At 46.9% G+C, this 24,833-nt stretch overlaps 1 protein-coding gene across 1 annotated transcript in view; it reads right to left on the reverse strand.

Moving 5' to 3' along the window:
• The window catches only part of EZR (ezrin), a 44,641-nt gene that overhangs the window by 14,696 nt on the left and 5,112 nt on the right, over positions 1 to 24,833 (reverse strand). The window contains exons 3-7 of the mRNA XM_061130269.1: positions 5,780 to 5,863; positions 3,660 to 3,755; positions 2,562 to 2,836; positions 1,949 to 2,032; positions 931 to 1,077 (exon numbers count right to left, since the gene is read on the reverse strand). Of these exons, the coding sequence (XP_060986252.1) occupies positions 931 to 1,077; positions 1,949 to 2,032; positions 2,562 to 2,836; positions 3,660 to 3,755; positions 5,780 to 5,863 (686 nt within the window). The remainder of the gene's footprint in view (positions 1 to 930; positions 1,078 to 1,948; positions 2,033 to 2,561; positions 2,837 to 3,659; positions 3,756 to 5,779; positions 5,864 to 24,833) is intronic.

Here is a 24,833-nt window from a genome sequence, read left to right on the forward strand (position 1 = left end):
CCCCTGGAGGAGGAAAGGGCAGCCCACTCCAGTATTCTTGCCTGGAGAATCCCATGGACAGAGGAGCCTGATGGGCTACAGTCTAAGGGGTCGCAAAGAGTTGGATACACTAAGTGAGCAAACAATACTACATACGGTATCGTCTGTCAAAAGCAGTGCTGGTTTGCTCCTGATCGTGGGGGCTGGGGGGCAGCCTACCTGGGGCATGGGGGAGCAGAGACCACTAACTTGAGAGCAGGTGAGACGGGGGAGCTACCACTCCAAGACCAAGGAGCAGGGACCTGCCGTGGAAAACACGCCCTTGCTCAATGAGAATGATCTTTTTCTGTGAATCCAGCTCCTTGGCAGAAAAAAGACGTCTGTGCAGAGTTTGTAACCACAAGGATGGGCAAAGGAAGTCAAGGGGGGGTGGGCCGGCCCTGCATCGCAGAAGAGCCCAGAGGATTTAGCTAAATTGTCTGTACATAGAGACTATTGTTTACAGAATCTTAAGGTCTCGGCAGGATCACAAATATTCTTGGCTGGATTAGCACAAACCTCAAGCCGCCCAGCGCTGCCAGCGGGTAGCCGTGGGCATCCTCAGAGGAGGGGGCGGGGTACCCTCTTGCAGCTCTGTTCTGCTGTCTTTCACAAGCTCCAGGGCCTGTGAGGTCATGGACCCTGGTGGTCGCCCTGCTGGGCCCCTCCGCACATGCTACATGGGCTGATAGACAGGCTGAGAGAGAAATAACAGGGCAAAGAACACGCGCCTCTAAACTAGCCTCCCACACAGCCACGTCACAGCTGTGAAGCCCGTAAGCGTCAGACGCTGGGCCGATCAGCTGCTAGGTAAATACTCTGAAAGTAACCCACGTGCGTATTTGCCTCTTACTCCATTGTTTCCAGGCCTGATTACCCCACCAACAAAAGATGATATAAAGTTTGACTCACTTATCATCTTTCTCATAGATATTTAGTCCAAGGGCATCAACGCCGAGCCAAAGGTCTGTTCCTTTCTTATTTTTTATCTCAAAATAGTTGATCCCGTACATTTCCAGGTCCTGGGCGATCTTCAGGTATTCCAGCATGGCACTGTCTCTATGTGGGGAGAGCAGACATGGGCGTGAGTGTGAACCGCGTGCAAGTTACACCAGTGCCTCCACCACGGTCCCTCTGCCAGCCCGAGACCTGAGCGGGCCCCCAGCCGTCCTGGACACTGACTGCTGATGTCCTTCGCATGTTAGGAAGGAAAGGACCAAACTGGCTCACGCGAACCAGCAGAGAACTCTGGACGCAGAAGACTTCCCTGTAAACCTCGTCGCTGGGCATGACCTTGTCTCCTGGCAGCCCACATGATGCCTCAGGGAGCCCCAGGAGCTTGCCTCCCCTCTGCCCTCCCCGATCCACCTCACTAGGAGCACAGAAGATGCTCGGGTCAGAGACGGAAGGCCAAGGACACACAGTCTCTGAGGCCCAAACTGCCCGTGAACTGCTGTGGCCAAGACGTCATCAGAACTGCTGCCAGTGTCGGAGAGGAGGACAACAGGACAGACCTCCCACCCGCCCCTCTGGTGCTTCTTTAATAGCAAGTGTTTCTCTCGGGATCTTTTTCAACATTGACACCATTTTAAAGACAACCACCTTATGGACAACGAATGAAACAGCATGCCTGATGGCTTGTGAACAATACTCTGGCCCCCAGGATAAAATTGAAGCATTTCAGACACAAGTTTTTCTTTCCTCCAAAACAAGGAGAAGGCCTGAGGGTGTGAAGTTATAACCTGAACCACTTCTGGCTCCGGCGGGGTGGGGAAGAACACCTGGCTTTAAGAAGAAACCTCATTGGCAGCTCGTTACACCTTTCCTGCCAGGCACTGGCCACAAGCGGCTCCCAACGGGTCACCAAGCCGCCTGAAGGACCCTAACTGGAGTCTCCCCACGGGAAGGCAGAGCCCAGCCCAGCACTCACTTGAGCATCCCGCGGTGCTCGGCGTGCCACACCTGGATCCGGTCCTCCCACTGGTCCCTGGTGAGCTTGTGCTGGTCCATGACTCTGGGTGGCAAAGGAAGAGGGCGCAGGGCCGTCAATCACCCCAAAGTCTGGGAGAGGCGAGTGACTGGCCCGGCCTCACCCAAACCATGACTTTTATTTCCCCCCAAAGAAAACCATCTATTTCCTAATATGCACCATTTCTGACAGTTAACAGAATTGGACAATTAAGAACCTGGAACAAGAGGAGCCTCGTCTTCCTGGAAAAACTTTAAAAAGGTATTTTATTCTAAGCAGCCTCTTCTTCCAAAAGGGGTCAATTATGTGACCACTAGTAAATGAAAGACAGATTTAACAGGGGCCAACTTATCATCCACTAGGGAGAGCCAAGAAGCCATGTGAAGACGGCCCGCCCTGCTGAGTGTCTCTACTGCAGGCCCCTTTCGGGGGGATCGGGGCCCGGGGGAGCGGGGGGAGCGCTGCACGGCAGTGGGGGCTGTTGACAGAGTCTGGGCCTTGCAGAGAACCCAACCCCCAACAGCCCTGCTTCCCGACCCTCCTAACCCGCCGCCCCCGAGGCCCGCCAGCTCACCTCTGCGGGATGAGCCGCTCAGAGCCGAGGTAGCCAGCCTTGTGCAGCTCCTTGTTGTAGTCACCGAACTTGGCCTGCACGGCGTAGGAGCCCAGGAGCACAGCGGTCTCAGGCGGGCAGTAGATCTCGTCGCTGAGGATGCCCTCCTTCACTTGCAGGAAGAAGAGCTTCTGCGTGATGTCCTGGATGAGCTCCTCGGCCACGTCCTCGGGGTAGAACTTGGCCCGGAACTTGAACTGCAGCGGGCTCTCCTTCCTGACCTCTTGGGCGGACACCTGGGTGGGCAGAAGCCAGACCCTCATTGCAAAGTCCACCCACAGACAGAGACCCGCCAGCCCGGCACAAGCTGAACCACTGGCTCAAAGGGTCCGGCAGGCCAGTTTTCAGAAGGTAATGATGACTCTGAAAGTCACCTCTTCAGCATGGAAGACAGAAGGCAGGTGAGAACCCTGTGACCCTCACCAGAGCCCCAGCCCTGGTTTTCTGGGCGGCGATGCTATAGCTCCAGGGGCCTGCCCAAGTGACCCCTGAATCCAGCCTCTGTCCACAGGGCCAGGCCAGCCCAGGACCAGGCTCTCAGGAACTCTTCACACCCTCCCCCCGCTCCTGAATGCCTCCAACTGCCCTCCGGTTGTACAGTAATACAGGAGGAAAGGAAAGCAGGACTTGGAGAAAAGGGAGAAACCACCTGGAGAAAAGACACTTAGCTTAATGTGTTTCTTTGTAATTGTTAATGGAATTATCCAGACTCTAGAGTTGGAAGGAACTCTATCACAGGCCCAAACAAAGCAGTAACAAGACTTACAAAACACTGGATGATTCATGGTTTTTAAGATTAACAGTCTCATTGAGGAGAAAAAAACAACAAAACTAAGGTCAACTAAAACCTAAGCGATCATGCATCACGTACTCCCGTAAGGAAAAAGGCCAGGATCTAATTTCCAGCCACTATCCCCGTTTACCTGAAACCAGCAACCTTTCTGTCTATAAAAACTTTTACACAAATAGAAAGGAACAAAAAACAAAAGACAGAGTTTCAATGTCAACAGAGTAGACCAAACCCAATTAATAGCCTGTAAATAGTTAACTCTGACTTACCTTTTTATCAAGTTTCAACCATGTAGGAAATCCTTTGTTATCCACATACTGGAGGCCAAAGTACCACACTTCCCTAAGGCCGATGGTCTTAACTACCTGTAGGAAAGGGACAAGGGGGTTGGAACTGTCATGAGCAGCTCTCTGGAGGGGCACTGGCCCCGGGGACCCCCGCCATGTGGTGCAGCAGACCCGCCCTGAGAGCGAGGTGCCGGCGTCACAGCGGGCAGCCTCCCCTACGCTGCCTGTTACCAACAGACACCAACCATTCAGTCCTTTTAGGCCATGTGGCGTCTGGGCTCCTAGTTTCCTGACCAGGAATCGAACCTGGGCCCACAGCAGTGAAAGTCCCGAGTCCCAACCACTGGACCGCCAGGGGAAGTCCTTGAACCACTTGCTTTTAATGCACATTTCAGCAGTGTTAGGGATAACAAAGCTTATGATGTCACCCTTACTGCTCTGGCCCCCATCAGAGTTTCCTCAGTAAAGACAGCCAGATGGGCTGGGGGGCACACAGACGGGCGTCAACCCAGGGTCACCGGCAAAGGTGTGTGCTGCAGGTGTGGGGTGCCCACGGGCAGAGGCGGCAAGCTTCCAGGGACGAGGGGGTGCTCAGCTTCACACGCGCCAAGGGGTGACTCTAACCACCCCCAGAAACGTGAAATTCTGATACAGAAGGGAGAATTCAGCCCTAGGTCATAGGGAGAGTTTCTGTTTTAAATTCTCTCTAGTACTAGGGGAAAAAGTCTCCTGTGGTTGGTTACAGAGAGTCCCACACTGATTATTTCTGTCTTGAAAGCAACCTGTGTCGAAAAGCAACTTGCTGTGGACACTTGTTAAATTTCATCAAAACTGGGTCCTAGGATTTTGCTGTATAAATTCTATGACATAAAATGTTAAGCCTTGAAAAAAACAGGTTACCATTCTTTAAACGCATGACTTCTATCAAACTTGAAAGAGGACTGTACACACTGGAAGTGACAAATTTGGTATCAATACCGAAGTCTGCCCTGACCTGCTTCCTCACCGGCTTTGGCGGGAGGGGGTGGATGTTTGCTGGAGGCAAGCCTCAGGTGAAGCCAAAGGTCTGGTTTCTATGGTAGCAAGTGCAGAGGAGACGGGTTCCCAGACCACGTTTCATGCATCCCCCACCCCTGCTAGTTTCTCACTCCCCATACACCAAACCTCCCTCCACCTCAATGTCTGGATACGAAACCTGCCCCATCTTCCTCTCTGAGCGGCTGGCCGCCGGAGAAAGCCCCACGTGGCCCAGCCATCCCAGCTCCCCTCCAGTCCTTCCGCTCCATCCACCAACTGCAGCCTCGCGGCCCGGGTCTGACCCGCGGGAAGCCACATCCTATCCACTCAGCGGCCGGCCCTGCGCCTGGCGGAGCCCCTGGGCGGACCTGCTCACTGGCTCAGGGAAATTCGGGGACGAAGAAAGGGAGACCCCACCAGACCCGTGTGAGTCACCTCTAACTTCTACATTCGCCAAAACTCCGCTCCACTTTCCAGGTCGGTGCTGAGGTGCAAAGCAGCGCCTGGCCACCAGCAGGGCCTCTCGGGAAGGCCGCCAAGGGAGCAGGTGGCCGGGAATGCACACCCAACCCAGCCCTGTCGCCCTACTGGGCTCTCAGTCCCAGCGCAGAATCTATGGAGCCCGGAAAAGTAGGTCTCGCTCTGCCCAAAGCTCGGAACTGTTCTGTGGAAGAACTCTCATGGCCCTCATGGTGGTTCGCTGCTCTTATTGAAAGGGAGGGGCGTGTGCTGGCACCCGAGGGGCTCAGGATGCTGCAGCTGCAGGGAGGCCGGGGAGATGCCAGCCTGCCTCCTCGTCGTGCCCTGCACCAGATGGCAGGAAACAGCCAGGGGGACTGCAGAGACCCCGCGGGAGAGGCGGCAGGCGGGGCTCTCAGGTGAGGCCCCGGCTCAGGAAGACTGCATGGGGTCCCTTCTCCTCGGGGGCTGTGGACAGGGGGCACCCCTGGGGAGCCCGGGAAATAAACAGTCATCTCTACCAAGAGGAGTAAGCTGGGGATGGAGGTAATGACTGTGCTCAGCAAACAAAGGGATTCAGATGCTCTTTTCTAACTCGAAACCCTCTCAAGTGCGCAGAGACCAACCTGATCAAAAAGCTGCTTTCCTGTGGTGTTTGGCTGGATGGCGAACTCCAGCTCCGCATCCATGGTGGTCACTCGGACGTTGATCTGGGGAAAAAAAAAAAACACATCATGCTTAACCGGTGTCCTTGTAGACGTCTCCCGAGTCTTCCACTGAAACCCAAAGGTCCCGAGCAACGCGGCCAGAGTGTTCCTCCTCCACACCCAAACTCATGTCTGTCACCACACACACCCACCCAGCCTCCACATCTGAGCTCACATCTGTCACCACACACACACACACACCCAGCTCTGCACACGCACACACCTTGGATTCAAATGTGTGCCCTCGTGGCTTTAAAAAAAAACCACAGACACTTAGGTCTAAGCTGTTTTTCTACAAAGATACTTTGATGACTGTTAACACGCTCTGCACACACCATCTCACATTCTGACCCCTACAACAGGTCCGTGAGGCCACCGGGCACCCACGCCAAGTCTGCAGGTGATAGGAGGAGAGAAGGCTCTGTACAACTTCAGAGACCTCCTAAACAGTGGAGGGAGATGGGTAAACGGCTGCAGACGCACCCAGGAGGACAGAGTGCTGTGTAGGAATCCAAAAGGATAATTATGAAGGCAGGAAAAACACGGAAGCATTACTAGGACAGGAAGAGTGATGGGAAGGCTGGAAAAAATGTCATCGAATGCTGCCATATTGTTGGTGGTTTAAAAACATTTACTTACAGGTAATTTTCAAATCTACCACCTGAAAAAACCCAGAACTCGCTAGCATATAAAAAACATACAAATCTAGCTACTTTATATCACGGTCCTGGAGGAAAATATCACAGCAACTATGGTGCTTAAGAAATGTCTGCTTCTCATCATTTTTCAAGTGAAATACATAAACAGCAGATAGACATAGATTCCAAATTCGTCCCACTCAGATGGAAACGTAATGAGGACACAGATAACTGTTATTATTTAGCCTCCTGATATAAGTTCCGAACGTGTGTCATGCCCTGGCTGGATACATAGACTCTAAGTCATAAAGACTGATTTTTGTTCACATCGTTTTTTCCCTAACATTCCAAACTGTGATGATGGACACATACATCCAGTCTGTCTGAAAGGTTCTCTACCTGATATAACACAGAAGGGAGGCACAATGCCCCAGATTTTAGTAAGTTTCCTCCCAATCTCAAGTCTACAAATTCAAGAAATGAAGTTTACTGAGAAGCAAGACTAGGCACATTTTAGAGTCTTCAAGTTTATTAAAATATAAAGCCTAAGTTTCTTCCTTTTCCTTATAGCGATATTTTAAAGAAATCACGAAATGGCTGTTATGAAGCACAAAATAATGTAAGTCTGTCTCTCAATTATGGTTCCAAGGGCATGTATGAGAGATGTGAAAAAGCAGCCCCAAACTCAAACATTCTGGAACAAACGCAGCTCCAGGTTACAGTCATAAGCCTACAACGAATGCCACACTCGTGACTACAGTGGGGAGATGGGGGCTGACCAATGCTGGACCTCAAACAGGCTTTTCTTTCTCTATTATTTACTGACTCAGAAACTGGACAACCAGACATGGTGGGCCCAAAGCTTCTACGCTGGTTGCTGCTAAGTCGCTTCAGCCATGTCCAACTCTGTGCGACCCCATAGACAGCAGCCCACCAGGCTCCCCTGTCCTTGGGATTCTCCAGGCAAGAATACTGGAGTGGGTTGCCATTTCCTTCTTCCTTTCTTTCAATGCATGAAAGTGAAAAATGAAAGTGAAGTCGTCCAGTCATGTCCGACTCAGTGACCCCATGGACTGCAGCCTACCAGGCTCCTCTGTCCATGGGATTTTCCAGGCAAGAGTACTGGAGTGGGGTGCCATTGCCTTCTCCCCAGTTGAGACGAATACAATAGACCAGAGGCTCACACTTTAGACTCTTAACTTCTAAACCTTGATCACCTCTAAACCTGAAGAAGAGGGAAAATGTCACCTCCTGAGACCAATGCTAATAATTAACATAAAAAAGTGATCACACCATTTTTAACCATTTTGCAAACTTATTAACAGGAATTTAGGGGGAAAAAAACAAACTATTTTAAGGTTCTGAGCAGGTTCACATTTGACTCAAAGTTCACACAACTCTTTGAAAAAGCAATAATCCACAAAATGAATACTTTTACTAAGGATGTTTGTAACAAGCCAAGTAAAGCCAAGTTTGTAACAAGTAAAGTGAACTTCTTAAAAATTAAGTGTTATCAGGAGGGTCTGTGCAACCTGCAAAAACTGCCCCTTCTGTCACAGGGACTTAAAATCACCCTCAGCAGCTCCAGTGAGACATTGTGCCAAGTGTCACCTGGCCTGGTCTTTCCAGGAACTTCCCCGAGTCCGGCAGGCTGGCGGTCCTGCAGTCTGGCGCAGGACCTGGAACACAGCCGGCGAGCCGGAGAGGCGCTTCTGATTACGGGCCGGCCCGACCCGGCCCCAGGAGGCAGGCGTCTCCCCAACAGCCCCATCAGAAGGAGCAACTAACTGGCCCCAGTTCGAATTCGGGGAGGCACCAACATTTTCAGACAACCCCCAAAAGTACAAAGTCAAGGTAACTGTGATCAGAATATGTATGTTTCAATAACTGCGCACAGTCAACCATCTTGAGGCCAAGGTCGAGACCGGAGAACTCACGACAGCTCAACACTCGGGTGAATCCCATGTGAGCGAGACCCATCAAGCTGCCCTGCAGGACTGGACGTGTGTGTGCCTACTCACACACGTCCCCAGCCTCCTCACGTCCCTCACAGGGGCTGGGGGTTATGCTCTTCTGGGCAGTACAAGCATTCCTTCTGCAAGACCATCTCAAGGACTATGGAATGTTTAGCATCCCTGAGCCGGCCCACTAAACACAGGTACCCCCCTACCCCAAGCCTCTAGAAGCACTCACAACACGCGCACACACATGCACGCGCGCCCTCTGGGGAAACTGAGGACCCCAGCGTGGCGCTGCCTCCCTCAGCAGTGTGTTACTTTACACATCTGTCACCATGTGCGGAAATATAGCACGAACTTTCACAGTTTAAAGTGAAACATTTAAAAAAAAAAAAAAAAAGAAAGTGAAACACTTACTTAGAGGATGGGACCATTCATCTGCATGTTTTGGTCCAAGGAAACCAGGCTTTGGCATCCCAACTCTCCTTTTTATTATCCTGCCCACTATCCTGATATAGTCAGTTGTTTTAAGTGCACCTGGAAAAAGCGAGCTCCTGTGTTTGCAGTGGTGCCACAGAAATAAAGTGGGGTTACGTGGTTCGCATTATAAATGTGAGAATGGTCCCATGAGAAGCTGGAGGTCCAGGGCTTAAATGCGACACCACGTAAACCCAAACCACTTGCAAAGACTGGAGAAAACCGCATGGTTTGCCATCTTTACTGCCTATCTATTTCCCCCTCAAATCACACAGTTTTATTAAAGGCAGTATTCTCTGAAGGCAGCAAAATCCCATAGGAATGTGCGGTGTGGGTGTGCAGTGAGTCATTTAAAATCTACCCCCAAAAGGGCAGTGTTTTATCCCAGGCTGAAACCCTTTCTAACATTCTGCTGTGTCTGGAGGGGACAGCAGTGATAAAAGTTTAATTTTGCCCAGGTACCCTCACCCCTTACATACAAAGAACCACGTGGCTGGCGTAGATGATAAATTTAATAATTCATGTTGCTCCTTCAAACACTACTCCATTTGAAGCTATGGCATGAAGATGCAGTTAGATTTCTAAAATGTCAGAACCTAAAGGAACCAGACACAACCACATTCCACTACCTATAATGGGAATTCATAACTAAGTTTCAATATGGGAGTCACACTAGCACTCTACAATAATGAGGTGAACCTAAAGGAACCAGACATAATCACACTGCACTATTTATAATGGAAATTCATAAGTAAGTTTCAGTGTGGGAGTCACACTAGCACTCTAAAAAAAAAAAAAAAAAAGCCTCATTATTGTAAACAGCTGTATACTAGGTCAGAATTTTAGAGTAAGATAATGTGTTTTAGGGGCTTCCCAGCTGGCTCAGTGGTAAAGAATCTGCTTGCCAATGCAGGAGACACAGGAGACCCGGGTTTGATTCTCTGAGTGGGGTTAGGTCCCCTGGAGGAGGGCATGGAAACCCACTCCAGTATTCTTGCGCAGAATCCCATGGACAGAGGAGCCTGGTGGGCTACAGTCCACAGGGTGCAAAGAGGTGAACAGGACTGAGCACACGCACCTTGGCTCCCCCTCTGGCGAGGCACGCAGAGGGGTGGGAAATTCAAGTGAAAAATCGCTAAAATCATGAGTCGGCTGGGAGACTGCTTTCACAGACAAAGGAGAAGCTCACACCTGTTTTCACATGCGCAGAGAGGGGGATGTTCCTCTCCAACCAGACACACGATATAGTACAGGTTCTGTTGCTCCAATGCAACTGATTTTTCCACGATAAAGAATTCAAGGTGTTAAACCCTAATCTGTTTTTTTAAAATACACACGAACCACAACTCACCCTCTTAAAATGAAATAAATCTGCTATCCCTTTGGCTCATTCTGTCCAGCAGATGGGCACTCGAACACAAGGCAGGCGGACAGCAGGACCGGCCTCTGAGCCCTGGCCTCCTCCTCCGCCCTGGCCCCCGCGGTCCCAGCCCCCAGTATGGAGGAGGCATCCCCAGCTCGGTCAGTCGTAAAATGGAAAGACTTATCTGTAAGGGATCTTCCAACTCTGCATTCTACAGCTTAATGACGGGAGTGGCTTCTGACAACGCACCATCTATCTGAATATCAAGAGAGGGGGAAAGGCCTGGGGGCTGGGGAGGCAGTATTCTGAGGTCACACAGCTTGAGGTTCTCTGCTTCTTTTTTCTTTGTTTAGTTAATCAAAAGGCTTTGAGAGTATGCACTATTCATGCAAATTGTGAAATTCCAGGACGGGGCCTTAGCTGAGGTCTCCCAGATTCTTCTGACTGCAGATTTTTTTCCCCATGGAATATCGCAAAGGAGTACTTTTCAGAATATACTTTGGAAAACATGCTTTTTGAGCCTTCTCAGTTTAATTTTATCAAAGTGGTATCTAAAATGCCTTTTAAGAATCTAGATATGGAAGAGACAGAGTTGATGATAAAACACTATTATTTTACTTGTAACCCGTGTTATGTGTAAGCTGAATTTCTGGCTGTCAAATTACCTCCCTCACTATTCTCACTTTAGTAAGGAAATCTAGTCTTGCAATTTTTCCTTTGAGAAATGTCTACTTCCTCCTGAACTACTTTTAACTCAGTGTAAGAAAGATAACCTCTCCCGCCACACATTTTACAAAATGAATTCACACCATACTGAAGACCAGGACAGGAGGGAGAATTTCAAGACCAGTTCTTCCACAAACAAGCAGCTGCTTTACATCTTAATAGACCAACCAGGTTTAGGTGATTTAGAAGCCAGAACACTGCGGGGGAGACAAGTTTGCAGTGATTTTACCAAATACTCGGAATCAGGAAACCCACTGAGAAAGGGAAATTCAAATTGTAATATTTGAATGGACTGCAGGCAGTGGACTCAGCAATAACAGATTAATCCCTATATTATCACACCTGCATTTACTCAAAATTAGTGTGAGCACAACTATCTAAGCACCACCAAGATTACACCGAGAGCCTGACCTTTCATAATCATTTAAAATGTCAGTGCTGTTTTCCAACATCCCCACCCTCTTCCAAGGTGCCATTTCAGCAGCTTCCACAGTTTTCAAATATTTGGATAAGAGCTTTCAAATGCTTAGAAAGGCTCTGACAGGAAGTAGCCTGGTAAAACTTCTCCCACAAATGGGAGAAACAAACCCCGGGAGTGTGACGAGGAAAAAGTTTTACAACTGAAACGAACTATAAAAGCTTCTTCAGATGCTATTTTGGTTCAAGTACTGAATAATTACTGAGAAGATATTGTATTTTGATTTTTCATCCTTGAATCATTAGTCTACAACAGCTTTGTTAGAATATAACTTACATCCCATAAAACTCACCATTTAAAATGTGCAATTCAGTGGTTTTTAGTAACTTCTCAGAGTTATGCAACCAACCCCACCAATTTTAGAAAGATTTCATCACCCCAGAAAGAAATCCCATGCCCGCTGGCAGTCACTCCCATTACTCCTTCCTCCCAGCCCTGGCAACAAAGAATCTACTTTCTGTCTCCACAGACTTCTCTATTTTGGACACTCCACATAAACAATCATTTTACCATGTGGTCTTTGGGGTCTTGCTTCTGTCACTGGATGTTTTCAAGACTTACCCCTTGTATCATGTATGAGCACTCCCCCCCCCCCTTTTTTTTTACTACCGAGTAATATTCTGCTACCTGGATCACTTTCATCTGTCTATTCACTGCTGACGGTTATTTTGGTTTGCAGAACTTCCTTATTACTTGCCATGTTCTTTGGTGACGATAAATATGAAACAGCTGGAAAACAAGTCATTTGAACTAGACTATGGTCAATGTGGTATTCAAATGGATTAAAAAAAATTTAGGGGTGAAGATTAAAGAAAATGCATTTTTTAAAAACCAAAATGCAATTTAAGTGTACTGTGTCATTAAGTTGTAAATAAAAATACGCCGTGTTCTCAGGAAGAAGGTGCCAGCCCGCCGAACAAAGCACTGTCTCCTGCCCTCCCTGTAGGCCAGAAGGCCTGTGAGCCCCTTCCCTTTAGAGACCAGGAGCGGGTGGGCAGAGGGAACAGCCCTCCCGCGGGGCCGAGGGGAGAACCCAGGCTCTCGTTCAGGAGTCTCCCAAGCAACTCACGTTCTTTTTCTAAATTTTAAGCAGCAATAGTCTTGTTTTGCATTTAACTCCGATGGTGTGGCGCACACAATCGCCAGCATTCAATGAAGTGCCCACGATCTACTTTTAACTCAACACTACCTCTGTATTTTTCAACACTTCTTCTGTATTTTCCTCTCGTGGGGTCACCCCCTAAACCCCTCCAGGGCCCATTCGCCGAGGCCACACCAGGCCTGCTTCCTGGGCGCAGAGGACACAGGAGCAGCCATGCCTCACAGGCTGCTCCCCTGGCCCCCATGCTCCGCTAGGGGTTCTCGAACTTGAACGCACAGAAGAGTTAACCTGGAGAGCTTGTCGAAACAGCTTCCCGGGCCCCGGGCCCAGAGGTGCTGACTCAGGAGGCTGGGTGGGCCCGGCTCTTCCCCGTTCAAAGGGAGGCCACACCCGGGCAGCCGGGCTCTCGGGGAAAGAGGCCAGGCTAGCACTCTGAACGTGCTGCAGCCACAGCTTCTTCTGGCAAGATGAATGGTTCCCCCAGCCCAGTTTTGTTTCCTTTTAACTTTTTTTTGCTGGGGAGGAGGTGGACCACTTTCAAAAGTCTTCACTGAACTTGTTGTACACTGCTTCCGCTCTGTGCCCTGGGTCCTTGGCCCTGAGAGCGAGGGCTCCACCTCCTCCCACCCTGCACCTCCCGCTGAAGGTGTCGCCCACTGGTCGGCCAAGACGTCCCCAAGGTTAATGTATTCACGGCTACTGATCCTCCATCACAGGAAAATACTGTTGACTAGACTTTCGTTCACTCACACAGACAGGTTTTCTTAACGAGACTCTGTCTCCACGGAGGAATCCCTGTTTTAGACCTCTTTGCAGCCTGATCTCCTTTAAGATAAAAATCAACCTTCGTGAACAATACTCCAACTCAGTTAAGTCCCAGCATTAGCTATGACATACAGTGGTCATTTACAAATGCTGGCTAACAGATAACCACCCCTCTGTAAATCATTACCATGAGCTCAGCAAACCTGATTAAGGAATCAGCTGAGTGTAGAAATGCAGACCTGTGAATTCAGCCAATTTAGAAAGCAAAGTCAGAAAGCCCTAAAGGCCAAGTGATTTTTTGTTGTTTAGCTCTTCTCGGTCCACATCAGTAATCCTTCTCAGAGAGTCATGGCAATGGCTAATATATTACAGATAACTTTGTTTCTATTATATAAAATGAAATGGTCATCTTAGATGTTCAGTGCTGCTCCCAGTAACACTGTTTATTATAAACAAAATTCTACAAAGTAGTTGCCATTAAACTCTGATGACCATACTTTACATCGCTACAGTTTCTAATAAGCCTAGTTTTTTTAGAAGTCTCCAGTGTTGTTCTGTTCATGAAAGGCAGTTGAGAAAACGCCCGTGTTGTGTACACCATTCTTTTAAGCATAGAGAAGTCAAAAACAAAAACCAGTATGTCAAAAAAATGAAAACACTGTCAAGAGAAGATAAGTAAAATAGAAATGTGGTCTTAAAACACGATTTTTTCATTAAATGGAGTAACATCCGCAGTAACCTGATACTGACTGTAGTGGCAAAGACATCAACTAGGCTGTCAGTCAAGAGGGAGGCAGGGGTCTCTCTCTAAAACGCTGCCACCATCAGCAGTGGCTACATGTGCCCATGCACCTGAAGGCAAGCTGGACTCAAACCCCAGAGGCACGCGTGTAAGCTCGAGCTCTTAACACCAGACTTCATGTGGTTTACTGACCTTTAGAGAAGGTGTGAACAACAGCTGAATACATCTTACGAATAATATAACCCTATGGCAAATCTGACCACCGATGGACGCCGATTTTTATTATTACTCCTCTCTTTCACGCTCCTCTGTATCTTAAGTTTTAAACTTAAAGATAAATTATGTGTGTGTGCTTGTGCCCAGCCGTGTCAGACTCTTTCAACCCCGTGGACTGCAGCCCACCAGGCTCCTCTGTCCATGGAATTTTCCAGGCAAGAAACCTGGAGTGGGTTGCCATTTCCTTCTTCAGGGGATCTTCCCAACCCAGGGATCGAACCTGCATCTCCTGCATTGCCAGACGGATTCTTTACCACTGTGCCACTTGTACCCAATCGTTATCTACTGTCTTCTTTTTCAAGGTTAAAGAAGAAACATAGTCAAGGTGAAGAAACTGGCTTGTTGGGAAGATTTTCCAGATGCCAAAGAAAACTGGCCCTCTAGCTCCACAAATCTGGTAAAACAAAAAGTCTATGGAATTAATCAGAACACCAACTGCCAGGCAATGCAGTAAGAATTCCACACACCATCAACTGGACTTAAGTACAACAAACCAGCTGAGACCCATGGGCAGGACAGACACAAACTCGCATTCTAGTCAAGTTTTCGTAGAATTGTACAATACAAGGATAATACAGCAGCCTTTTATTGCCTAGTAATAGGAATAATAAAGCCATCAAACGTTAGGGCTACAAGAGTCCACTCGTGACAACTCCTGAGAAGGTCAAAGTGCTGGCCTGAGTCACAGAGAGGCGCTATGCCTGGGACCACAAGGACCGGGTGATGCCTGTGTTGGCTGCCCCTGGCGTCCATCAGGGAGTTTGAGATAACTGCATCCCTGTGATAATGGTCATTCCTCCCGCAGGAAGTCCTACATTCAGACTGAGGCTGACAGTGAGAAAGACTCCAAGTTCCCTGTAGGTAGTATCTATCAAGAAACTGAACTAAGACCGCACAATCGAGCGCCTCAGGCAAAGCCATCATCCTCGGGGATCCCAACAGCCGTGTCCTCCCCGCCCACTCCTCCTCCACTCCAAGCAGCAGCTGCGGACACTAATCCCCACGGCAGATGTCAGGTGGTGCTAGTGGTCAAGAACCCGCCTGCCAATTCAGGAGAGGTAAGAGATGCAGGTTCAATCCCGCGGTCAGGAAGATCTCCTGGAGGAGGGCATGGCAACCCACTCCCGTATTCTTGCCTGGAGAATCCTATGGACCGAGGAGCCCGGTGGGCTACAGTCCACAGGGACACACGACTGAAGCAAATTAGCACACGCACGAACAGTGATGAAAAGTCAAGTCAGAACTAGAGAGTTCAGTGTCAAACAAGCCAATGTGACTCTGTTACAAACCAAGCAGCGATAGGCAGAGTTTCTTGGTTCCCATCTTCAGAGGGTCAGGATGCCCTGGGGTGGGCACCTACCTTACGTTACAGAGAATTCAGTATAACTTTAAGGAGCACTGGAAACAAACACTACATACCTCTCATTTCCAAACTGCTCTCCTCCACCACCTTTAGGCTAAGCTTACAGGGAAAAAGCTAAATTCTTAACAAGCTGTGGATAATAACAGGGCAGAGTGAAATGTGAAAACTGGGTCTTGGAATTTCCCAATAACTTCTGTTTCAGGTATCTACATTATGCTATATTTTATATCCTATTTATGTTACATAAATGTATATGTTCTAAGTAGAACAGAACAGGGAGGAAAGAAAACTGGAAAGTCGCTCAGTCATGTCCGACTCTTTGTGACTCCATGGAGTATACAGTCCATGGAATTCTCTAGGCCAGAATTCTGGAGTGGGTAGCCTTTCCCTTCTCCAGGGGATCTCCCCGGCCCAGGAACTGAACCAGGGTCTCCTGCATTGCAGGCGGATTCTTTACCAGCTGAGCTATCAGGGAAACCACAGAATAGGGAGGAGGGGTAACTATTTCGTAGGATGACTCTAAATGGGTATTTAGGTAAAAGTGAGCCTGAATACCTTCTTTCAAAGATTGAGAAACTGAGGCCTAGAAATTTCCTTACCTATTAAAAATATTTAAAGTTGTATAGCTCTTAAAATGTTAGTCCTAAAGCTGTATCTTCACTGAGTTTAAACTTCTGAAAAGTTTATTTCCAAATTCCAGGGTGCAAAGTGTGTAAAGTATATGGATAGATGATACAGACAGGAGAAGAGCTCAGATCCACTAAGACCCATTGTATAATTTCAAGAACATGAAGTGAAATCCCTTTTCTAAAGAGCTCCTTTTCCTCTGAAAGTAGGCCACTTCCTGCCCCCAGACCCACTTCCTGTCAGCCAAGGCTGCTTAACAATACAAAAAGCGGACAGACCAGTCCTGCCTGTGCTCATAACTAGAGAAAATCCTGACCTTAGAGTTGGAAGGGAACTTTCTGAGCGCTCCCGCTAAAAAGGGGGGTCAGTCCCTTCCTCTCCTTAAAACCGGGGTTTTGGAAACAGTCGGTGCTGCGCCCTCCCCATGGTTCACCAGCCGAGGCACCGCCTTTGGAAGGAGGAAACTCAGGCCGTGAGAAGCTGCTCGCCAGGCCCTGACAAGCGCAAGCATCCTCACTCTCGTCCAAGTTCCAGGTCCGCGCTGCAGGGTGGCCTGGTGGGATTTCCCTACCTGCCCGTGGCATGTGAAAATAATATTCCTGATACCTGTCGGCTCCTGGTTTTTATGATCTTATATTGGGAGCGTCTGTGAGTAGGAACTGACTTCCTCTACACTGGGAATCACATACACCCTGTGTGTACATTTTAAACGAGACACGTGGACACCACTTTCCATAGGAAGGGGTAAATACAGAGAAAGTTTACCTTCTGCCAAAGAAACGTGTTGCTTTCCAGAAACACAATCTATACCCACCTCTGCTCTTCCTGCTCCCAGCAGGTAAAAGATTATCATTTGAAGTCACTTTCTCTGTATCTACTGGGCTTGTGGATTCTTGATTCTGTGATATGTCATTTCAGCTTTACTAGATGTGTCATACGATTTCAGCACTGATTTAGTTCACTGAAAAGGGAGGTTAATCATATCCACAAACAGGATCCCATAAAAGAACGCAAAGTAAGGGACAGGGCCAAGAAGGCTATCACATGCTACAATGGTTTTTAATTCCTGGCTCATAAAACACAGGAAATTAAACTTCATTCCACCTGGAGTGCACTGTTTTCTTAGTAAATTTAGAAGTTTGTGAACAGTTTTCTAATCCAGTGGGGGGAAAGCTTGTGAAAGAATCAAAGTGTCGAAAAGATATAATTCCTTTGCTAACCTGATGTTTTAGCGAAGGGCATATGAAATAAGCCATGCTAAAACCTTGCACCATTTCTGAAATAAATCATTGCCCCTAGTTAAGATCACATGTGCTGCAGTATTATTAAACTAACTTCTACACTGGGAACGGTGTTAAATAATATTTCTCCTGTAAGGAGCTTTGAGAAGGTGTATTTAAACTTGACCAAGAAGTCTTTACTTTTGCCATCTTTCAAAAATACAGAGTAAGACCCTAACCAATAGTTTTTTTTTAAAATCCAAGCTAAAAAAAAAAATCAGCAAACAAAACCTCCTTGAATAAACCAACTTCAAATGAACTTGTGCTTCTATTTCACTTTGTTTCTGAAATCATACAAAGTTTATAAAAACAAACAACCTCTTCAATTTATACTTTGTCACAATCAAGTATGTTACATCTGGAGTGGGATTGTAATTATGTACGCAGTTCCAGGATGGGAGTAGGAGACCCGTGGGTGCTTCTCAGCCCCGCCCGCCAGCCCCTGCAGCTCCCCGCCGCACTTCCTGCAGGTCTCACCTCCTCCCGCCCCGCCCCCAGTCCCAGCAAGGACTGCACACTCATCTCTTCAAATGGCTGCTCAAGATTCCACTAAGTAATGCCCCACCCTCGAGTGCTCACTTCCAATTTTCAGCCTCCGAGGATGTAGCTATTGAGACAATGACCTATTTCTAGTTGGGTCACCCCTTCCCCCACCCAAAAAAAAAAAAAAAAATCGTGGGAATACAGAGTCATAGAGGAACCAACTGGGAACAGACAGTTCTGTGTGTTTCCAAGTCACTGCAGTTCTGACCCGAGCTCTTCTTTAATAAAAGGTGTCTGGAGGGCGAGAGGGCCCAGGTGGGGTTAAGTCAGTCCCTCATCTCATCAGAGCACCAAAGGGCTAAGAACTGCGGTTCTCCTCTGGGGGTCCAGATCCTGGGGGGATTTGGTGATTTGAAAAAGTGATGGCATCTTTCCCTTCTGCCCCTACAGCGTGCGTTAAAAAAAAAAAAAAAAAAAAAAACCCAAACCCTTTTATTTTGGAAAATTGGAAAGAGTCACAAAAGCAGAGAACAGGGTGGTGGGCTCCTCATCCAAGACTCATGACTCATCTACACTTAAAAAAACTTTTTTTTTTTTTTTTTGCTGGTACATTTTAAGACCATTGTATATCACTTCACTGGTAAAAACTTCAGTATGTAGCCATAATGGACTTCAAATATATTTTAAGTTTACATACATATATAAATATATATAAGCATACACATATACAAAACCACCATGCCCCTATCATAGCCCACAACTGAAAACTATTTCTTAGGTGGCGCTAGTGGTAAAGAACCTGCCTGCCAATGCAGATTACGTAAGAGATGCAGGTTTGATCCCTGGGTCAGGAAGATCCCCTGGAGAAGGAAATGGCAACCCACTCTTGCCTGGAGAATCCCATGGACAGAGGAGCCTGGCAAGCCACAGTCCATGGGGTCGCAAAGAGTAGGACACGACTGAGTCTAGTCAATGTTCAATGGCTCCCTAATGAACTGCCTCAAAACTATCTTTTTACAGTCAATTTGTGCAAATCATACAATGCCCTCTGCAACTTTGTTGTCTTGTTTGGCCAGTTTCTTAATAAACATCAAGTTTCCCCCAGCCTATCTCCCTATCTAAGTCCCACTTAAGAGTCCCACCCAGCAGCAATGTATTATGTAAGCAGATACTTGAACACTCAACGAGCAACATCCATAATTATGTAATCAAGGCAATGAAACAGCTTAAAGAGAATACTAATATATATTTTCATAAATAAAGAGGCAGTTCCAACTTAAAACTTATGTTCTAAGCTTCTACCAAGTGATCTGTGATTCTGTTTTCTCTTTAAAAACTCAAGGAACAATGTTGGATATGCTTCTAAGACCTATTTTACAAAAAAAAACCCGATAGATGCAGTAATGGTACAACAGGCAAAATATTATTCAAAAAGTATAAATTTCACTGAAACAAATGCTTGAGAAATGATAGAAGAATCCAAGCAGGTATTGCAAATGACCATTGCATATTACTTATCACCAAACCTAAGTGAAAACAGGTTCCTGGAGAAATGTCACCTTGGCTTATGGTCCAATGCAACGGTGATTTACCGAAAAACAAACAAAAAAAAATGTCACATGCTGCCGGCCAAGTCACTCTGCTCAGCGGTTTCAACTCTTCAACCAAGAAAAGAATCAGTGAAAAGGATACAAGGACCTACACCTCTTGGCAAAGCCGGGATGAGAGCTGACCCCAGCTCTCATCACCCCCTGGCAGCAGGTATCTTCTCCACTACAGCGTAAGGGTCTTGAAAGCAGGAATTGCCCCCATCCCGTTCACCAACGTGTCCCCCAGACCAAAATAACCTGGCATACAGTAGCTACTCTACTTGTTGAATGACAGATGAATTTTATGGAGGGTTGTGGTGGTACTCATTGTGGGAACAGGAGAAAAAAGGAGGCCAAAATTTGTTGCATTATTAGGCTGTTTAAGTCAGGGGGAAAAAAAAAGGATGCCCATCATGAGGTATGAAAGCATTTAATCAGATCAGAATTCACTAGTTCCAAGTGGACTGCCAGATTTACTCTGTCCTCCATGGTGACAAAGAGGAGACGCTGCTACACACAGTGCAAGGTGGGTCCTGGGACCTCATTCCCAGAAGAGGAGGACAGGCTCGGGGACAATGAGAGGCAGGCACGCTCACCTACACACCGACCCTTCTTCCCTCCATCTGCCAATGAAGCAAGCACTTAAACGTTTCTTCTAGAAGCAGATGATGCCCCCCACCCCCAAACCACTTGGCTTCTCACTTTGGGGCCAGGAAAGGCAGAAAGCAAAGAAACAAGTTTATCTACCGCTGTTCTGCATAGAAATAAGCTGAAATAAACAAAGCAGTAAGGGGTGGACAGTAAGAGAGGGGGCTCACCTTTAGCTAAAATGCTTCCAGCTAGGGATCAAGTTATAAAACCATCTACGCTCACTCACTCACACATAGACAATAGTTAATTTTAAACGATCGGTGATGAAAAAAAAAGCAACCCATTCATATAACATTCTCTTTCCAACTCAAATATCAGGTACAAATTGCTTTCTTTTAGCATATGCCAGAAACCTGTCATTATACAATGGCTGAGCAAATGTGTCACAGGACACCACCACTTCCCTAGAGAAACAAGACCCGCAGAACACCAGCCTTCTTTCAAAGATCACCACAGTGCCAGCCATGCCCGCTCCTTGGTGATGGAGCTCACAGGAAAGTCCAGCTCAGGCCTGCGATGCGCTGGATGCTGGCTAATGAAACAGGTTCTCTGTACTTGGACGAAATAGTTTTAAAAATTGGAACCAATGGGGTGGATCCGCCTCCATATACTATTAGCTTAGTCATGAAACAGATAGGAAGTTACATCAAAGGCTTAGCAATAATTACTTTTATTCTAAAGCAGGGATTGGCAAATTTTTTCAGTAATGGGCCAGACAGTAAATACTTCAGGCTTTGCAGGGCCATTATTTGGCGGCTGTTGTATATTACTGTTCTTACTGCTTGGAAAAACCCTTCAAGTTATAAAAACCAATCCTAGCTGGTAGCCCACAGCCAGAGGAGGCCTTTCCCTACCCCATCCTGAAGTGAAAAGAATGGTTTACAATACCTGAAATGACAGTTTTTTTATATAGATGGTTTTAAATTGATCATCTTTCAGGCAAAAATAGAAAAGAAAATTAGGCTGTGGGTAGTGACTTCAAATCTAACAGAACAGAGAGCAAAGTCATCAATAAAAGTCTGGTCAGGGTCAGAAATTTTTCATTTTGCTTACAAGGTTTGTTTTCTCAAGTATATTAGGTTAAAAAGATAATTATCATAACACATTTTCTTCCATTTCCTTTGAAACAGCATTACTGTTTATCCATGGGTGTTTATACAGGCTTGCAGAATGGTATGTGAATCGTAAAATAAGGAAAACAGTAGCAACCACTGCTGCTGCCTGAAATGCCCTTCTGCCTCTGGACACTAGTGAACTCCTATGCATCCCTCAACACCCACCTGAGGCATCTCCCCCAAGTTGGGAGACGTGTCCTGGCTCTCCAGGGCACATAATATTCTGTATCTCTATTACCACACTCACCATACTGCACTGCAATTGTTTACATATCGGACTCCCCTTCAAGGCAAAAACCTCTTATTTTTAGAGTCCTGACACCTAGCACATAAGGATATATAATAGGGCTTCAATAAATGAGGAAGGAACCCATGTGATTTACAAGGGAATTCTGACAATGAGAAGACACAGAGGATGAAAAAGAGATAAAAGTATTCCCTTTCACTAAATAACTCAAATGTTTCACAATGCTGTTTTCCCTGGAAGATCTACTGACAAACTTAACGTGGTTTATAGCAACCCAGGGACTAAAGCCCTTAAAGTTTTAGCTACAGGTTACACTGGAAAGTTTGTAAAATATTTTTCAAGGAAGATGAGTACGTAGGAAATTAAAGTTTACAACATTGGAAGGGAAACTGTTTGGATTTCCCAGATACAAGCTTTGTCTCAGTTTATTATTTTTTAATCCTTTTATTCTTTAACTTAAAAAAAATTTTATTTATTTGGTTGCACTGGATCTTAGTTGTGGTTCATGGGCTTAGTTGCTCCATAGCATGTGGGATCTTAGTTCCCTGGCCCCCTGGCCAGGGGTCAAACCCGTGACCCTGCACTGCAAAGCGATTTTCTACCACTGGACCATCAGGGAAGTCCCCAGTTTCAGTTTATTTTACATAACATTCTTTTCACTTAAAAAAAAAAAAACTTTTAAACTTCCACTTTACAGATGAACAAAATAGAGGCTCACAGAAACTAATGACTTGCCAAAGTACAGGTAAATAGTAAATTACAAAACTATTTTTATGGCTCTTTGCATTTTTATTTTATTTGGAAAAGTTATGTACATTAATTATATTGGGCTGGCCAAAAAGTTCATTTGGGTTTCTCCATAAGATGTTAACAATATATATCAAGTATTTCATTTAAGTCAAAAGTCTCTAATTCATAGCACACTGTTTATTTTTCTTTCTTAAAAAAGAAAACTATTTACAGAAGTCTGTAATAAGATCTTGATTCTTTATGTCAAAAGCCATAGATAGCATGTTAGAAGCAAAATAAAACAACTTTCTGGTCTCTTCAATAGATATTCCATATTTAATTAGTAGTGGCAGATGCACAGAAAGTGTTGAAATTAAAAACTAATTGGAGTAGTTGAATCCCAAGTGTAGTTAGTACTGAAGTTAAATAAAACATAAGGGATAATTCAAAATGTATTCACTAATTTTGAAAAAGACAATTCTACTACTTCAGATTAGAGTTGAAATGCCTAATTACTGTAAGAAAGAGGTATACTGAATTATCCCAAGAATCCCCAAAGTGTCAGATTCAAAGTTTAAGCTAAAAAAAAGTAAAGAATTATTTTAATTCACTAGTCATGATATTGATTTCTTTTTCTAAAATGCAAGAACTAGTAAAATTGTTCAAAATGTGATTAGAAATCACAGTACTATTATTTAGGATGGTAATTAAAAGGAGAGGCCAGTGTGGAAGGATAGAAGAGAAAAGAGGAAAACGGAATGAGATCTCTTTGTTCCCAGCCATTTAATAGGAAATGTTGGCCTCTTTTCCCCTTTAAAAACAAAGAGAGCCAAAATTTGAAAGCTCGCTGGTCACTGCCAAATTAAGCTCTGCAACTGAACTCCCTGCAGAGAGAACTTCAAATCAGAGATCCGCTCTGTACCATAGCTGGGCTTGCCTCTCTGCAGCCTCAGCCCCATCCAGTGGTCTCCCTTCTCCTACCCTGGCCATGTCCCAAACACCAATGTCGGTCCCAGCACTGGGGCTGGGCCTGTGTATCCACGCCCTGAGTGCCTCTGCCTGGGTGGAGGCTCTGGGATCACACTGGCCATCGCTGCCACACACAACCACCAGTGTCAACCCCACCAAGAGGACTGCATTGCATTGCTGGGGTCCAAGAGAAAGGAATATATAAAAACCGTCCTTTGCCTATGAAATTGTCGGTTCCCAGACTCTGGGAGTGCCTCGGAGCCGTCTGGGGAACTTATTTAAAGTACAGACGCCCAGTCCTCCTGTCCTCAGAGATGTGGATTCAGCAAAGGGACCAGGAACCTTCACGCGTCCAGATACTCGCGAACACCCTGTACTAAATGGACGCTGGCTTTTAACGATGTGTGTCTACAGTGTGCATGTACACTCAGGAGACACCTCAGAAAGCTGCTGGACCACTTTTAGTTGATGTAGATTCAAAAATACTATCATTGGCGAAGTCTGGTATTTGCAAGATATTCTGGCAGCGGGTCACAGTGAGAATCATGAAACAAAGTGAGTTCTTTCATCAGTCACAGTCACAAATTTATTAACAACACGTACCAACCAAACTCTCGGCCTCCCCTCCCACACTCGATCCTTTTCCAGGCTCCTTATCTCGGAGGATGGCGTGAATGGCACCGCCATCCACCCAGCTGCGCGAGCCAGCCGCCCTCTGGCCCAGCACAACCAGCCCATCACCGAGTCCCGTCAAGGTCACCTCCCAAGGAGCTCCAAACTCATCCTGTGCTCCCCACCTGCACCCAGCCACGTCCAGGCGGCCACCGCCTCTCAGCACAGCGCCTCCCGCCTTCAACCCTAACTCTAACCCTAAACCTAACTCTAACACTAACCTGAAAGTGCTCAGTCGTGTCCGACTCTGCAACTCCATGGGCTGTAGCCCACCAGGCTCCTCGGTTCATGGAATTTTCCAGGCAAGAGTACTGGAGTGGGTTGCCATTTCCTTCTCTAGGGGATCTTCCGGACCCAAGGATCAAACCCGGATCTCCCGCATTGCGGGCAGTTGCTGAGCCGCCTGCGCCACCAGGGAAGCTCTAACCCTAACCCTAAAGGCAGGTCTGATCAGGCTTCCTCTTCCAAGTCAAAACCCTTCAGAGCATCCCTGGAGTGAAGCCCCCATGGGGCTGTTTCCACGCCTTCTCCTGGAAGCCTACACTCACCCACTCCTCCCACTGCAGGGCCTGGGTGCAAGTGGTTTCCGCGGGCGGGTGTGCCCCAGCCTGGACACCCCTGCGCTCCATTTTCTCAGCACAGGTAGTGCTGTTCCTGACCCCCAGACCAGCACTCCCCTGCAGGCGCGCCTTCGACACACTCAAGTTACCCCACGACCACTGT

Source organism: Dama dama, chromosome 26 (assembly GCF_033118175.1).
Source record: "Dama dama isolate Ldn47 chromosome 26, ASM3311817v1, whole genome shotgun sequence".
Lineage (NCBI taxonomy): Eukaryota > Metazoa > Chordata > Mammalia > Artiodactyla > Cervidae > Dama > Dama dama.